Raw genomic sequence first — 18,349 nt, forward strand, 5'->3', positions numbered from 1 at the left:
CTGAAGTGCTGGGCCTCATTTCATTTCCTGCCTACTGTTTAAGACTAGGGTTTTTCAAAAGGACCCTGAAAGGGAGGCAAGGCTTTTTTTGTTGAGGCCTTCTCATATTAGGCTCTTTGTGAAGACGTCACTGTTCTTAAATAAATAGATAACTCTAGTGGTGCTTTTAAAAAGGTCATATTTACAGTATTTACCCTGGGAAAATTGTCAATTGCCGTGAAAACAGCAGTTGTTTTTTCATTTGTCAATCTGGGGTAATTGTGTCATGTTGAATTGTTTTAATTAAAAATAAAGTTTCTATAATTCACCGTCTGTTGTATGTGTCAAAGCCTGAGATATGATCACATGTCTAAGGCAGCGCCACAAAGTTAGGATGACCACAGGTAACCTTTCAGGAAAGGTCACTCGTCAGCCCACAGTGAGCTGACATTTTACTACAACACCAATTGCATAAACACAAACACTGCAGGAAGTATAACAGTGAAGACAAATGGAACATGGTCGGACTGTCAAACCTTAACGTTTTTCTTTTAATATGAAGTGCATGCACGGATATCTCACCCGAACTCAAGAGGCATCCGCAGAACTCTCTCATCCGTTACTCTCCTCCTTTTCCCTGATCCTAGAAAAAACAGGGGAAATGACTCAGCGCTTTTCACATCTCCAGGGGGACTTTAGCAAATCAACAAACCTGCCAAGTTTACAGATATTTCCACTACACAAAATAAGGAGGGGGCCCATTATGGCAAATATAAAAATATCACAAAAAAGGAGACCGTGTTGGACACATAAGAGAAGTCCTTATAAATGTTTCATTAAGATCAACAAGAGTAAATCATGGCATATCACCGAGACAAGATTCTTCAAGTGCTATTAAATAGAATACAAACAAATGTCCATTAAGGCAAGGCAGTATCCAGCTCTGCGTGTAGCATAATATGCTCCATGACTCATCCAGTATCAGATGTGTTTGTCTGAGTTATTAAAGCAAAAGCACCTGGGGACCATCAAAACGATGACGAAACAGATTTCTTCCAGAGTTTACTTAAACCTAGAACTATTGAGAGGTTCATGTTTTGGTAAAGGAAACAACGTTCTTTCTTTTTTCCCACTGATTTAAGCAAAGTGAGTGGGGGAAAAGTAAAGACCATGCTGACTTCACTGATGATCTTACTTGGTTTTCTGAGGGACTAACCCTTTCCTGAGGCCTGGATCACACATTTAAGTATCCAATTAAAGTGTTACAAATTTGGTTTTGAAGCTATTTGTTACCTGGCGGTTTAGCACAGGTGTAGGATGGCGATAGAGTGCCATGGTTACTCAGTGCTCCTGAGCTGGTCACTGTGTTGGAGGTGAGTAGGCCACTGGGTAAGCTAGGAGGCTTGATGATCTTCAGGTTCAGCAGAGAGCAGTTCGCTGAGGCGTTCAAGGAGGACTTGTGAGTAGACAAGGTCGCTTTGGTGAGTTTCATGGGAGTCCTCTCTGCGTCGCTGTCTGCTTCTGTCTCGCCGCGCTCCTTCACATCATCCTCGGAGCCATCAGAGTCGCTATCAAGATTGCTCTCCGAATCTGCAGGGATCCCAGCGTGACACAAGTAAACAGAGAGAGGGCTAAATTATAACCTCATTAGCATTCCACTCACATCCAAACCCAATCTAGCATCTTATATCTGCAATAACATGCTGTCAATAGCATTCATTTATTCAATTAAGGAGAGGTCTGTTGCATCTTACCTGACAGGCTACTGCCAGAATCTTCATCCTCAACATCATCGTCGTCAAAGTCATCCCCTAAAGAGTCATCCGAGTCCCTGCTGCTGTGGATATCAGACTCACTGCCTCTGACCAGGTCTGCAGGTGGACAGGATGTGCTGCTTTTAGAGAGGCTCTTTCCTGCACTGATAAACTTGGGAGTGTTAGACTTCCTCCGTGAGGAGGAAGATTTAGGTGTTGAATCCGAGCTGCCTGAGCTGCCAGTGCTCAGGTTGATGGGCATGGGATAGGGAGGGCTGGTGGACACTAGTGGGGGTTTGCTACAGGAGGTGCTGCTCTGGCTGCGGGGTTTAGTGATGAGCGCCAAAGGGGCATCTTGCACTGCGCCGTGGATCATTCCATTAAGGTGGTGGCTCAAGAACAGATTGGTGTCATTGCTGTGTGGGAAGGACAGTAAGTGACTGCTCAACGTATCTGACGAATGTTTATGTTGAGTCAGCGATGATGAAGGAGATGCTGAACTATTGAGACATTTATAGGATTTCTGGCTCTTAGGTTGCAGAGACAATGCTTGCTTGATGGAATCCTTGGACTTCATGAGTCAAATAGAAAAGAAAGGGAAGCAAAGAGAAAGAAAGAGAAAGCAATTACACAAACTGTCACTCACATTACATTACTGTGGGCTGCGAATGATGAAATTTAAGGTGCAATAAGAGGCAGGGACAATGAAGAGCAGACTCATGCCTGTCAACCACAGTAAAGACAAAAAGGCTGCTGTGGAAAACATTTTCAAATTATTTGGCTTAGTGCCATTGTGCGACTCTAGCTGTCATCTCGTATTTGTTGCTATTGTCATACTCAATAAGAAAGCCTGTGTTTAATGTACCACCATCATATGAATTAAACCCCTCTTGTTACAGACTGCTTCATTTTCGATCTTTTTCAAAATAATGACAATAACAGAGTCTTTTAAAACGAGACAGATTCCTCCTCCTGATAACAAACATCCCAAAGCGTAACAGAGCTAATTGCTTGTCAATTTTGTGAAGTATTCCCAATAGAGCTAAATGCATTGTCCCTTTTCCTCGTGTAGCGGTCAGATGCAGTATAATAAAAGCCCTAAATCTGTTATAATAATTTGTTTTTTATACCTCAGGCAGGATTCTGATAAGATAACTCCAGCAATGTGAATAACAATACAACTCACCGTTTTTAGTTTAAAACTTTGTAACGGTCTTCCACCTGGGAGGTTTCCACTGCTCTCCTTCGTGCCATCAACCAGCTGGGCATGATTCAGAGAGGGCATGAGAAATCTGGTTTTATGTCGAGGCTTTGAAGAGGATAACAGAGTTGGTGGTCTGAGTAAGGAAAAGAGGGAGAGAGGCTTGGGTGAGACACAGCGAAAGAGGCATGAGGTAAGAGAATATTGTTTAGGTGAGTTGGTGAGGTAGAAGGTTGGGTGAGGACCTGGAGGGCAGAGGTGAGGCCTCCCTATGGGATGGTGCAAGGGGACCGTTGCCACCTGCCAACCCTGTGGCCTGGATTACGCTGATGTGCTGCTGGCCTCCCTCCTCCGCAGTCCTGGAGCTGTGGAGGAACAGCGCTGCAGACTGTGACAGGCCAGCGGGATGGGGAGAGGACTGCAGGTGGTACGGGGAAGTAAAGGGAACATTGTCACCATGTCTGTCTCGAGTTGGATCCCCATCAGCAGAGTGAGGTCTCTTCTTTTTACCCTCAGAAATGTTCTGTGTCAGCCGCTGAGTAGGAGGATGAGGAAAAGACAGCATGTCATGTCAGCTCCTACTGGGAGAGCCTCACAGTGGCAGCTCTGTCAGCTAGCACATACATCCAGTTTGCCGCCCACCACCATGGCTGCTTCTAACAATCCAACTAACATTTACTGAATAGAGAGCAAATTGGTCAGGCACAAAGCCTAGAAAAATACATTATCAACCATACAATTACTTTACATTTTTCACAAAGAAACAAAAAAAAGGTGTCAAGCTTTTAAAAAGGTTACTAACCTTGACTTTTCTTTCAACTTGAATGTCTTTTTCTGAATCTAAGTCCTCGCTGTCATTGCTCAGATCCTCGTCATCTTCATCATTGTCCTGCTCTTCCTCCACGTCGTCGGGATCACTGCTGCTCTCCTCACCATCGCTGGAGGAGCAATCTGACAATGATCCCGATTGGCTGCCGCTCACGCTGGAGCTCTCTTGTGGTCTTTTGTTGGGTTTCTAAATCAACATTAAAGTCCAAATTTTTTAATCAAGTAAAATGAGAGAAAGGGTGCCAGGAACAAAGGGATGGTGAACAACAGAACAGTGTGTGAGTTTTTATGCAGCGTATTGTACTCAAGTGCTTGAGCAAAAACAGCGTTAACCTTTTCTTCTGTTTTCTGGGTGATCTTCTGGTGCAGCTGGCCCAGGTCCTGGCTGCTCCTTTTACTCCGACTATTGTTGGCTTTAGTTTTTCCCGAGTTTCCCTTTGTTGGTAATGAACTGGTGTTCCCAGCAGAGTTCTCGGTTGGAGAAGAAGCACTTCTACCATTCGCTGCTCCATTAACGCCTACAGAAACACACATTGTGCAATTTGTTAGATGGATACTCATGAGAACAAGCAACATAATAGTTCTCATAATTGATGGAATCTTTTATTTTAGAGTGCATTACTTTTAACTATTATGTATGACCCTTTGCAGGAGCTGGCTTCGTTTTACCTGTGGTACGTGACTGCGAGTGAAGTGGATTGTGGCTTTTGAATGCTGATGCAAATACAGGATGCAGACCAAGAAGAGGAGGAAAGAAGGCTGCTGCTCCTCTGGTATGTGTCTCAGATTGCCGCCACCAGTCTGGAGTGGGGGGGGGGGGCAAATACCATTCACAGTTAGCCACAAATAGCTACCTGTTCAACCTGTAAACATCGCAAATCACTTGGTTTACAGTAGTAACTAGTAGTTATGGGTATAGTTATAGTTTTGCATTGGTAACAAGTGCATTCCCTTGACTAAGATTTCTTCCCTTTTTATTTTGAGTTAGTACTAGACATGTCACAGCTGCAACCGTTTCTCAAGTGTAGTATTCTTCTGAAACACCATCTGCTATCTTCAACCTCCATTTGCTTTGTGCTGAGCGTCAGGATATCACGCTTAAAAGCATGCAATCGGATACCATTGAGAGTTTCTTTGATTCTTTTTGACATCAACTGCATGTTTATCTCTGTGTTGTATTACTGTTGCTGTAGAGTTTTCCCATTGCATTGCCTACCTGGAAATGAACCAAACTGGGAGTGAGCAGCCAGGGCAGACAAACCCAGGCTTCCTAGGCCTCCGAACTCTGAGCGACCTGGACTTGAGGCGTAGAACCCAAAAGCCGGATGGCTGACCAAAGGAAAACCATTGGAGCTGCCAGACATACTTAAACGCTCTTCTCCGGCGACCCGGAGCAGATTTCCTGGAGAACAAAAGACACAGTTCAAACACTACTTAAAATATAATTTACTGATTTACATATCTTTCGTTCGGGTATTCTCACTATCTACAAAGACCAGAGAGGTCCAAAAAGCATGTCAGAATGAGTGGGCTGATATATAGAAATAATGTTTTACTTTTGTGAAGATTTCAATAAAGTCTGTGGATATGGGACCTTTGGCCTTGGAAAATGTCTGCATCCTCCCGAGTGCTCTCGTAGTTCTAAGGGTCTGCAAAGGTGTTAGCCTCGGTTTCATATGTAATACTCCTGCTGTACTGTGAAATCAATCACACGGTTCTTTAAAATAACCAGGTTATGCTTTTTCTTAGATGCCCAAATGGAATTAGATGTGTAGTGCTGCATAACCACGTTTTTAGACACACACTCACCCGGTTGGAGCAATTACAAAGCTTTTGAGAGATTGAGTATAATCCTATGTGTTACCATCGCTGGTTTTCTGGTATATTTCTCCAACAAGGAATAAGAAATCTCTTGAAGGGAATCTATTTTCTAGATAATCATAGGAACGATGTGACTACACAGGTGCCAGTGTGCTTTCAGTATTTAGTGTTCAGTCCAAAATAAATTATCTAGGAAATTTCTGTGCACGTTTGGTGTGGGGGTATGAAAATGAATAATTTATGAGAGCGTCTCTAATGTGTTCTCCATTGTGATAGCACGACAAAAAAACACTACTTTTTGGGGCATCTTATCATGAAGAAAAGAAAAAAAAAAATCACAAACCACAGTATGTAAATTTGCACATTATTTTGTGGTCAGGGGTAATCTGACAGCTTATGCATCACCGCTTCTCAAGGCATAATGGCTCTGACCACAATTAGTATTCAGAGAAAACAAGAGGATGTTGGCGGCTGCATGCACACTGTGAGGCTGACAGACATGTCAAATCACACGGGATAAACTGGAGCTAAAGGTTGTCAAAAGACATTCACAAGGGTGTACAAAGCTTTTTAATTGTGGACATTCATTAATTCAACAGCCTTTCCATTCCTATCAAAATGGTCTGTAACATGTTAAAGACTGGGAGAGGGTGACTTAAGCCCCCCTTTTGTTGCACAATTTTAATTCAATGTTATCCACAAAATCTACTCGGACGTTTCCTCCTAATAGATTTGCTTCTTCTTAATGGATATTTCTTTTAAAGGTATACAGTGGAAGTGTGGTTATAAAGTGCATACTGATTTTAAAGTCAGTCGGAATGGTGCATTCATTTACATTAATTAATAGCTTGTGAATTTAATGCTGTTTTTTATGGGTGACTACTAATGCCGTTGGAAGGGTTGCACACACAAACCTATCTATAATAAATCAACCTTCTTCAATATCAGTCAGAATGATACAATATATCCACTTGAAACAAAAAAAACGAATCAAAACAATTAAATTTGAGGTATTTTTGATCATGCACCTTGACTTTTTGCACATCTAAATAGTGCATTACATACCACAGCTGGTGATGGGGGAACTGCCTGCAGGGCTGGGGGCCGGGCTAAACTTTGTGGAGGGTGTCTGGGGTGGAGCAGGGGAGGAGCTGGCTGAAGAGGAGGCCATGTGGAGGGAGGACGGGGCTGAAGATGGGGAGGCCAGCCGCTCTCCAAACTCCATATCTGTCAAACACAATCCAGTCAACACTTAGAGATGCATGAGGAGAAAAGAAGGGGAGCAAAAAAAAAGGCCACACACCCCACTGAGACTTAGCGTCTCTCTGACACGCATCTGGATTCCTTCTCAATGTGTACGAGTCCATTGTGAAAGCCACATGTTGGTTCGATTAGCGACTCAATGATTTGTCGACTAAACAACCAATAGAAAACTATTTTAAATTTCAAAAATATTTACAACCAAGTAAAAATCCCTTTGCTGTGGTGAAGTTCTTTAATGTTATGATGTGCAGCATTTCAGTGTTCAATTTCAATACTTCCCCATCCAACTTTTTATTTTGTAAATGGTCAATCACTTAATTGAAAATAATCAACGATAACTTTAAGTTACAGCCGTAGATAAAATGATAATGTGTAATCTTTTCATTTCTAAAACAAGATCTCATTTTGAGATTTCGTTGTAGATATTTAAAGAGTTTTCTCTAATTCATTTTAGTTCATTACAATAAACATCAACATACACATTGAACTGAGATGTGACAGAATCTCACACACACAACCGCACACAAACAACAAAGCTAATCCACTAGACACACAGAAGCAGGAGAGTAAAGTGCACAATGTGCTGCGACTACTTGGTCATATCAAAGAGCTTCACAGCCCTTTCATGTAAAACTGTCTAATGAAGCAGGAAGCCTATCTTCGGTCTCCCAGGAACACCTTTGCTTTATCCTTCCACAATCTTTACATCAAGTCCATACTGATGAACAAACTAGAGCTGTAATCACACTCTGCGCCATTTTCTCTGATGACTCTCAGACCACTGTTGTTCTGCCCATTGTCCGAATCATGCCACAGAGAGAGCACTACTGTGCTCTTTAATCAGCCCCACATTTCCTGGATTTTCCATTATTTATGCCACTTCACTTCCCCCTGATCACAAAAGCCCACATCTAAAATCCTCTTTAACCCAGGTTCCCAGATTGTGTTTTACAGCCTGCCTTTGTTATGGTATTGAACATTACACCAACAATTTCTAGATCTCCCTGGTGATTCCCCCCTGCACAAGAAAACAGGAGCAGCTGATTAATTTGAAGAGACAAAGCTACCATCTGAATATCAAGTATCATCCCTCACCAGGAACAGCCCTGATGAGACGTAAATGACATGAAAGCTGCAGCCATGCTTCACTGGAAAGGCCACTGGTTCCTGCCGTAGTGTTAGAGGGATTTTGTGCAGAACAAAGAACAAAGGTGCTTTCATATTTATAAGGGAATATTAAAAAAGAAAAAGAGAAAAAAAACATTTGGTGTCAATTTGACGTTGCACCATCACACTTCACCTGTCATTCAAAGATGTCCAGTATGCTAATGGAGAACTCTGTGAATCAATTATGAATCTTTATTGATTAAATTAAATATTTTGCAAAGTGGCAATCATTTTCAAAGGATTAAACCATAAATGAAATCACACAACTTTACACTAGATTGTAGGCCCTAATGTCAATTTACTTCTTCATTTTACAACATTATGGTGCAGATATGATGTTCTGGAACTGTTTCTTTCAAATAGAGCATACTTTATTACTGATTAATATGAGACTTGTATATTTAATTAAGGTTGCCTTTCTTTAGTTAAAAACATATTTACAGTTCATTATTATGTCAAATCTATTGCAAATAAATCAAAATATATAAGCAACAACAACAACCATACTCTGATATTACCAACAATGAGCAAATCCAGTATTCTAGGTGTTTAGAATCAACATTAACATTTTAAATGTATTTAATGGATGTATGTACACCGTCTTAAGCTAATGTAAACATGAGAGGCAAAGATAAACAGTACAGACATCCCAAACAGCAGGATACAGTTCCTAGAAAAGCATGTATATGCTAATAGCATAGGCTGATACCCCAGACACAATTCACAGAACAAATGACTCTGATTGAATTATTTCACATACATGAAGCATACCGCAGCTTTTCTGGAAAACACAGAATGAGATTTTAATGAGACAAAGCGCAAAATCAGTTTATTGGAAGCTGCTATAACTTCAATCAATCAAATAATATGATTAAAGCAAGACACTATGCAACGGTTGTGATGACGCAGTATCTCAAACTCCACATTAGCCTGAATCCTCGTCTCTGGTCCCGAATTCACATTTCTATCATGGTAGATCCTTTTTTTTTCTGTGTATAAATTGCAATAATAGCAATAGTTTTCTTGAAATGTTTGCTATACAAACTAACATGTACAATAGTGTATATGCTGTGAACAGGCAGCACCAACCAACGTACCCAAAATATTGCATTGGATACAAAACTGGCAATACAGACATTATACCGGGGGGGCTCAATGCATATAAAGTGAGCAAAGAGTTTCCTTTTAACTTCTTTCTACAATTACCTCTGTTTTATTTGGATCTTTGAAAGAAAAGGCCAACATCCTCTTTTATTTGGTTGATGTCCCGCTCGCGTATACCGAAAGCTTCCAGGAAGTGGTTCAATGGGTTTATTATTCTAATTAATAGTTTGACGTTCCTGAAATTATGATTTGCTCATAAGGTCTTTAATTAAGAATTATTTTAATCTGCAGATAATTTTGTCAATTAATGGTTTATCATTTAATCTACTTATCGCTGCCCAGCTACTTATCATAAAGACTGGAAATCTGAGTGAAACAGCAAGCCTGGCTCTGTGAGAAAATGCGCACACTAGCATGCAGACTGTGTCTAACCAAAAGGATTAACACACGAGACAACATTGTTAATTAGTGAGCTTTAAAAGGTTCTGGTAGACAGATTTTATTACGTATTGACAGAGCCAGGCAAGCTGTTTCTATAGTGTTTCTCTTAATGTAAATGTATGCATTTTCTGTCTGTGTATTTACTCTTTCCAGTTGTGTATTAGTGTGTGATGGAGCTGTGGTATTTCCACACAGAGTGTTATTATGTTTTGGGTAGGTAACTTTGGCATTTGTTTTCTGTAACGTGTTCTTCCTTGTCCATGTTATTTTCTTGCAAAATAACAGATGGCTGATGCTAACAATGATAATCCAGTAACAGAGTCATCAGCATGGATCAGCAGTATTCTGACTGCAAACACAGTGTCTTCTCAGCTAATGGATGGAGAGGTAGTGTATCTGAGTGTCTAATACTGCTCTAATACAGAGAGCTGCACCCCTCCAAATCTGTTCTCTGACAATCTGTGATGAACCGACTGAAGATTTATTTTTCTTTGAATATGTCAGGTTCTGACGATAATTACCATGCACGCTGGGTGGCCAATAATTAGCATTACATCACAATGTTAAATCTGCCTCCTCCATCCTCCTCACACATGAACATCTTTCTGATTGATTCTATAAATGATGGTTTTGAAACTAGCCTCAGACTCCCAAACCTCACAAATCCCTGCTTGTGTCCATCATGCCACTAAACACAGTTTATCCCTCTGGAGAAAGCAATGCCACGCACTGCCTGGCCTCAGTGATTGTCTAGATGGTTGGAAATAGAGGGATGTAAAAAGCAGAGGGACTAAAACCTTCCCAGTGGATGACATCAGTAAAGCAAATTTATAAAAGCCATTCACCCACTTGCTGTTCTCTCTTTAAGGTCACCCAGCAGACCAACCTAAAGTCAATTATTGTGAAGGCCCCCCCAAACCTATTTGTGTATGCGCAAGATGTGCAGGATGAGAGCTCACTGTGGGCTTTTATGGCCCACAAATGACAGAAAATGGAGTAGGTTGGGTGGCAGTACACAGTAGGGGGAATGGTACACCCACAGTTAGGCTAGAGAACCATGCACATAGATGCAGTGCCATCCGGTCTTCATTCTGCAGGGGTCTTCCCCTCATGACATTTTATTGTCCCTGGCCCTGACACCTTCACTACCTGGGAAGTGATGAAGTGTTTAGTCTGACCCATCCCATCAGCTAAGGAAGGGAACTGTAGACTGACCTGCATCAGAGACAAAACTACAGTAACACACAGCATTACTCAGAGAGAAGGCAGAAAGGGGGGTTGAAGGCTAATGCCTTTCACATCGAACGATGGAAGGGGATTTATGTTAATTTGAAATTATTATTTTTGCGGGTTCTATGGAAACACTTTAAGAAAAACAAACTTTCTGCAATAAGGTCAAAGGAAGCGTTTATTTATTAAGGTGACACCAGAGATTACTCATGTTGAAAAGGCACATTTAAACAAATGATTGCATACATGCATAACTGTAAATCTATGCGTGGAAATACTGCTTCCTTTAAGATTATTACCTTAAACATCTTCCCAATTTTGTAATTCCACAAACACTGTAGGAACATATCGCCTTTCAATCAGAGGCGGTCAAGTACACTAAGCTTGCTGTCATGAGAACAAAGCGGAGTGATTAAAAAGGAAAACATGGCATTACTAAACAATCAATACTCTGCATCAAGGGCTGATTTACCATTCATCTCAGGTTTGTTCTCAGCAGCGAGGGCCCCCTTTTTTTTATGAGCATGCTAGGGGAAAAAAGAAAACCATCTGCTTTCCAGAGGTTGTGTTCATGAGTGCACGTAAAGGGTAATCAAGAGGGAGGGGTCAGATGAATGTGCTGAATGTTGGATGTAAATAAGAAATCTATGGAGCAACTGATATCACTTTTGGGTGGTAGACGGCAGAGACTGTATAGCATATAGGATGCTCCATGACACTGATACAGTCCCAGTGTCACCTAATGTGATCCATAGCAAAGCCTGGCCTAGTGTTACAAAACCCTTTAAAACACCATCTAGTCACTGATTTACCTATCTCCCCCAAAAGTCTTTTATACATCAATGTAATCACATCTTTGACCTCCTATGCAAGAACGCACACGTGCCAAAAGCCCAGCAAAGAGCCCCAACTGCGCTCTTACTGCCAGGATAATAATCAATTTTTTCTCTTGAGAATTACCAGCAAAACACAAAGCGTAGGCATTCTGTTCTCATCATTCTTCAAAGCTCATCCATCTTTTAGGGAGACCTTCATGGCAAAAAACAAATTTGTGTTTGCATCGACCGCTTCAAACAAGTATTAAATACTACCACAAATATAGTGAGTGGAAAGGCTGGTAGTTAAGAAGGCAAATGGACTCTGATGAATGGGTTGAGGCTTCAGTATGACAAATGTTTCAAGAAATGCATTTGTCCTTCACAGTACTGTTGGCACAGTTTGCAGTTTGCATGTGGATCATTTTCACAAGGAGTGATCTGGGGGTGGGAGCCCCACATGTTCGGCACAGACTGACATCCATCATGAACACATTCCTAGAGCTCCTGCCTACTGCTGCCCCATCAGCAGCGAGCATTAGCCATAAATTGAGTAGCTCAGCCTCCAGTTTTAATTAGACACATACAGAGAAGGAGGAAGAGAGGGGGTAGAGAGAGTGAAAAGGACAAGTAATTTCATGCATATCCCAATCAGCTGCTATTAATCTGTTGTTGTTGGCTGAGAAAATGCAGGTGGTGCAGGGAGAATGGAATCCCCTCGATGTCATTTTCATTGTTAATGCGTTGCTATAGCAGTATATTTTCCAATAGAATGCAACACTCAATAGACGCGGCATGAATAAATATATAAAATGAACCATTAACTGAGAGCTATGGTTTACCTTTTAACGGGTTAACACGCAGCCTGTTCCCTTGTTTTAGCAATGGAGTACGTAGCAAGGCACGCAGGCACTCATAGATAATCAAACGTACACCATATTATCATTACACATTACAACTATCCACAAAACCCTTCTTGTTTACTCCTGAATAATGTGTTCAACATTGCTGAAAGCATCTTTTTGCACCAAAGAAGATGTCCAAATAAGTAAGGGTATTACTAGAGTGTCTGGATTCTAGTGTAGAGGTTTTGCACACTTTCATTACACTGATTAGAATAATGAACTCCAGAGGCAAAACAAGCTTGTGCCTTTTGATGAAGAAGCAAAACAGCATTTCTGCTTTTTGGTGGGAACAATGTGCACTTGACTTGAAAATGGAATACAAAGAGAAGGCAAAATCTTAAACACACTGACATGCCACTGATAAGAACCAGAGTTATGTGTGTGTTTACGTAGTGCCCACTTTATTCAAATAATTCCTGACACAAAGTGTTCATGTGCATGATAAAAGGCCAATTTCAGGAAGACATTGTTTGCATCTTGCAGTTTGAAGTGTGACTGAAAATGTTTAACAAATTCCGCATTTGAATAGGTCAGTTCACGGTTATTGTGTTGGGAAAGATGTGTTTTTGCATGTAAACAGCTTAAAATCAGGTACAACCATCTGACAGGAAACATAGCTACAAATTAAACATGAAGATAGGGTGCAAAGGTTATCTGTCATTTTGCACAGTTAAATAACAAGCGCGCAGAGACCAGGGCACCTTATGTTATAAAGAATATAAATAAATCCTCGTGACAACATGATTGTTGCTTATTTTCTTGTTAGACAGTCGTCCAATCCAGCACCTGTTTGTTGTCTGTATTCGGAAAGTGGAGTGGTTAAATCTGATGGTGTGATATATCATGCCAGAGACCCTGAAGATGAAATGTCCAAGGTTTTGTCAGTGTTGGAGGGTAAACAATGCATTTCCAATAACACTCTCATGCTCTAGATGATCAAAAAAGAAAGGAATGAGAAACACATGGGGCCTAGCAGGGCTTTTAACCCATTTCTCCCCACTGTCAATGTACAAGATGAAATAAAAAGGCAGCCAGGATCAAGGTAAACATCGCTATCACGGCTCTTTCATTCCCGCCTCCTGTCTCCCGATCTCCAAAGAGCACAACATAAATCACATGGCAACCATAATGGGGAGTGGGACTGCAGTGTGCCAAATGAAGCAATAAAACAGATCCCGAGTGTCCCTTTCAAAGCATTAGTCACACAGTGTCCATATGTCCATGGCTTTACTGAAGCAGGGCGATGCTGGTTACATTGAAACAAACACCTGTGCATACGCTCAATGTCCTAAATGAAGGTCAATGATAGAGAAAGAACAGGAATTTTAACGTCGTAATTTGGCGCTGCAACCTTACAGCTTTACATCTTGCCACCAAAAGAAGCACACAGTTTTTGATAGCTGGACTCTGGCATCAGCCATCTAATGGAGACGCATAAGAACTGACACATCACATCTCTACACCAGTCACTTTGATGTGGGCATCCATGGGACTATAATCCCATTACAAATTCTTGGAACACAAAGAAACAAGAAGGGCCCTCAACACTCCAGACAGGAAGGAGCAGGCAATGATTAAGACAACACAGAGAAACATGAAACACTGACAGAAGCAAGAGACTTTGCAGCTTTCACACACTCTTCAGAGCTTTTATGTTCTTATGTAGTCAGTTGCCCATCTTTGCCTTCAGTAATGTGTCTTCAGTCACAGTAAGCGGGGTAAGTGATGAATCTGCAATCGTGTCGTGAGTAGGAAAGCTAAGCACCTCACAGGCTAGTATATTTTCCACCTCTGCTTTATGTCATTTAAACCGTCAAAATATAATTAGCAGTGTAAGTGGCAGTGATATAACTATAGCCTGTAGAACAAGGGGAAAATGATGTGAATAAATTAAAAAAGGTGTACTTTATAGGTCACACCTCTAGAAAAGCTGTCATCAGTTGACAGGCTTTCCAAGCATTTGGAAGTCATTCACTGTAATAAAGAAACAATGAATTCATACGGAGCACAAGGCAACAAAGTTGTCCCCACCACTGTCTTTCGCAAAATGTATTATTAAGTTCCATTCCTGAGTCCACCACTTATTTACTTTGAAACCATTGGCAGAAGAATTGCAAAAACTTTCATGTGACGAAGCCTGCTGCTACATTTCCTGTTACAGCAACCTTACAAGAACACGAAAGGAGAACAATCAAAGAAAATAACTCTCGCAGAAATGGAACCGTTAAACAAGCTTCTCCGTTTGGGACCAATATTATTATTATTGAACGATCGCTTACTTATTATATGAATACTTACATTTGAGTTGAGACTTTTTGACATCTGCTGCATATTTCAGGCTTCATAATTGTGATGAACGTCAAACATATTACCGACTTCCCCCCATGCACTTCCTTCCATAATGCTCTGGCAAGAGGCACAGCATGAATGTGGCACAGAGACAGTCCCTGCTGACACTGTGATGTTCCAAAGGTTATCAGAAAGTGTGAAGGCAAATATCTTACAGTATTGCCATCCGGAATTCTTTGTTCTTGCCAGGATGCAACTTTGTTTCATTTCATAAGTAATAGTAAGCTCTAAAATTGAATGGAGCAAATCATTATTTAAATAATCGTATAGGATAAAACAGGACAATGGCTTTGAGATGAGGATGATGAAAACAACAAGTGCTCAAAAACACCTGAAATTCATAGGAGGGATAATACAAAGTGCACGGCACATGCAGCTGTGGCTTCAATAGATGTGGGAGAGTCACTTGGGATACTCATCAGACTATTTTTATTTTGATGAATGTGTGAGGAAAATAACTAATTTCCTGTCTGCCTCTGAGGCATCTTCACAAAAAGAGCTGCTAAATGAATATTTCCATCACCTGCTGTCTAGCTCTACTTCAGACACCGTTACTCTTCAGTAAAATGGAGTGCTAACAATGACTTTAAAAAAGGTACTGAGCACCACTTACCACTTAAATTAAGCATTATTATAGGTGGACCAAGCCATGTTATATTATTAAACCAGAGACTATAGCCAAAACCGCGATCAAAATGTTGGGCTTTTGTCTTTTTAAATACAAAAAGAATTGTAGGGGCTTTCCTGTTATTTGCAAACATCTTATCACAACCTATTCTATAGAAACTAAACTGCCAAATAAAACACACACTATCGTTGGACTATATTTTTATAAAATGATATAATACAATTAGATGATACAAAACCTTTCCACAGAACTGATTCACTTTTTTGCATTTTGCTTTTGCTATCTGAGTGAACAAAAAGGCATCTAATTTATTAGCATTTTTGTTTTTAAGAATTGTATACAGTCTTGCCTTCTGGACAGCGTGAGATAAGTGTTGCATAGGCCAAACTGACGTACATTATTTGCCTTAAATGGCCTCCTCCTACTAGCCCAACAAGCAGGTAATGTCCTTGCTAATATTGCATCGCAGGAAAGTTGTTGTAAATGACCACACAGAGCCTTGCTAAAACGTGTTTCCACATCTCGCCCTGGCCTGAAAGAGGGGAGGGAGCTTAAAGGGGTAGTTCAGAATTTTGGACATGAGACCTCATTTCCAAGTGAGCCAGTGTGCTATTTATCAGAGGAGACCGTTTTCAACAAGTTTCATCCAGTCCTTCTAGTTGCAGAGTTTGCTGGAGCGAGGCTAGTGCAAGTCAACGGTTTCAGCTAGCCTGCCAATAAAAACAGCCTTACCCACTCCACAGTACACCCGAAGCAAATAAATTAATACGCTAGACTATCGATGTACATGTCTGTGTTGATAGAATAATGTTAGAAATAAAACTATCCTTGCGTCACATTACATTTTGAGGGTTTCTCAGCAGCGGCGGAATTATACTTTGCTCGGGTTAGTTGTGTGGTAACAAAGCTGCGCCGAAAAGTAAGCTCTCTCCACTCCAGTCGGGACACCTAGCAGTAAAGTGTTCAAAATTCTGAACTACCCCTTTAAGATAAATCTCCTTACAGATAGGAAAACAGCTTGCTTGTATTGGCAGCTATTTTATTATAATGCTATCAAGCTTACCGGATGCAGACCTTAAAAAGCATGTAATGTGAAGATCTGAATTTTGCAACATTGAATTGTAAACCATGCTGTTAAGTATATGAATGGAGAGAAGAGCAAAGAAGTGGCTAATGCCCAAAGGGAGCTGACTGGCCAACATTTATATAAAGCTAGTATGCTAAAGATTGTTCTTCCGCTGTGAAAGAAATACCATGAACTTATTGACAGATTACGGCCAGTTACCCTTACAATTTACATACATATTTATATTTAATGTAAATTAAACATGAATGTAAATTTGACTTCAAAATGATACACAACGTTTTGGTTGTAAGAACAAACGTATCTAATAAAATATTTGAAATGAATGAAGATTAACATGTAAAACCACCATCACGATGAATATTCAGGATGTGGTTGAGAAGGCAACACTGCTACTGAAGGACACTACTCAAATCCAAACATTTCCTCCTGAATATTCAGGCTACGTGAATACAATATCCATTTTACTGCAGGGGCACAGTCAGTGCATAATAATGAGATCTGCTAATGAAATCAACATTCGAGCTGAAAAACATACATATTAAACTGGGGTCTCAATGTCATTTGCTTTTTGCATCGTTTGTTCTGTTTCACTGTTTTTCCCGCAGGTTTATTAAATATATCTAATTTTGACATACACTTGTTTACAGTGAAAATTAATGACTGCATATCACAGTTTTAGTCTGTGTACCTGCGTGAGAAGAGCCATTACCAAATTATTATAGTTTGCATAAACATTTTCACCTTAGCAAGTGATCTATTTCGAGTTAAACAATGCTAATGGAACCCACTTCCCAATACATATCTGTACGCCCGAGGAATCTCTTCTATTAACAATGCCGTTTAAAAAAACTCGTAGAAATCATTCAAATCAGTTACAAGAATTCTGGAGCTATAAATAGCTGCCATGTATTGATTTGATGGATTTGTATGCGTAAATCTTACACACACACACAAAAAACTAGATTTTGCATTTTAACTGTGCACCAATAAGAAATATCAGTTTCATGATTACATGAATACGCAATCTTCCTCCTAAAGAATGACATTTAAGTCCTTTTCCACTAGCTTTGTAAACAATGGAGGTGAGATAATTGATCATGTGAGAGGGGATCTCTTTGAGCAGCAGAAGGTCACCGCCCGCCAGACGAGCTGATAGGGAAAATGGCGTTGATGCTCCCGAGCTGCCATTTTTCTTCCCTGACAAAGACTCCATCTGCCATCAAGCCATTTGCAGCCTCCGAGTCAGAATATCAATGATTTCTAACCCTTCTACAACTCGCCGTTCACCTTGGTGTCACCTCCATACCCGTCTGAACGCTGACACCACAGATCCTCTCTGCTCTGTAGGCTGCCAACAAAACTGTCATCCAGCTAAGTGACATTTGTGCTGCTCAAGATTGGTGAGCATCTTATTAGCATTGATGATATTTGAGTGTTTTGAAATGAAGAAGCTGGAAGGTTTCAGAATGTCTTGGTTATAATCAAAACAACAAATCTGTGCTCATAAAAGACTTTGTTTTTTACACGGCACACTGCAGGATCTTTATTACGTGATGCACAATGTTGCTGTACTAATGAAGTCAGTAAGGGACTGGATATCCCTGAAGACTTAATGCCATCAGAAAAGAAGGAACAGCAGGCAGCTGGCCATGGCCACCCAAGAAAATTCAATTTTCCTCAATACCATCTGCACACCTCAGTGACGCTCTTGCAGGCCTACAGTCTTGCAACAAGCTCTCTTGTATATTATGTTAGTGTTGTACGTAAACCCAGCATG

General features: G+C 40.6%; 1 protein-coding gene across 1 annotated transcript in view; it reads right to left on the reverse strand.

Moving 5' to 3' along the window:
- Window positions 1-18,349, reverse strand: part of LOC134867711 (bromodomain adjacent to zinc finger domain protein 2B-like) — a 43,042-nt gene that overhangs the window by 14,780 nt on the left and 9,913 nt on the right. The window contains 10 exon segments of the mRNA XM_063888491.1: window positions 562-622; window positions 1,273-1,569; window positions 1,734-2,304; window positions 2,920-3,070; window positions 3,180-3,469; window positions 3,737-3,949; window positions 4,096-4,280; window positions 4,432-4,563; window positions 4,979-5,164; window positions 6,649-6,810. Coding sequence (XP_063744561.1) covers window positions 562-622; window positions 1,273-1,569; window positions 1,734-2,304; window positions 2,920-3,070; window positions 3,180-3,469; window positions 3,737-3,949; window positions 4,096-4,280; window positions 4,432-4,563; window positions 4,979-5,164; window positions 6,649-6,808 — 2,246 coding nt within the window. The 5' untranslated portion in view covers window positions 6,809-6,810.

This window comes from Eleginops maclovinus, chromosome 7, assembly GCF_036324505.1.
Source record: "Eleginops maclovinus isolate JMC-PN-2008 ecotype Puerto Natales chromosome 7, JC_Emac_rtc_rv5, whole genome shotgun sequence".
In the NCBI taxonomy this organism is placed as follows: Eukaryota; Metazoa; Chordata; class Actinopteri; order Perciformes; family Eleginopidae; genus Eleginops; species Eleginops maclovinus.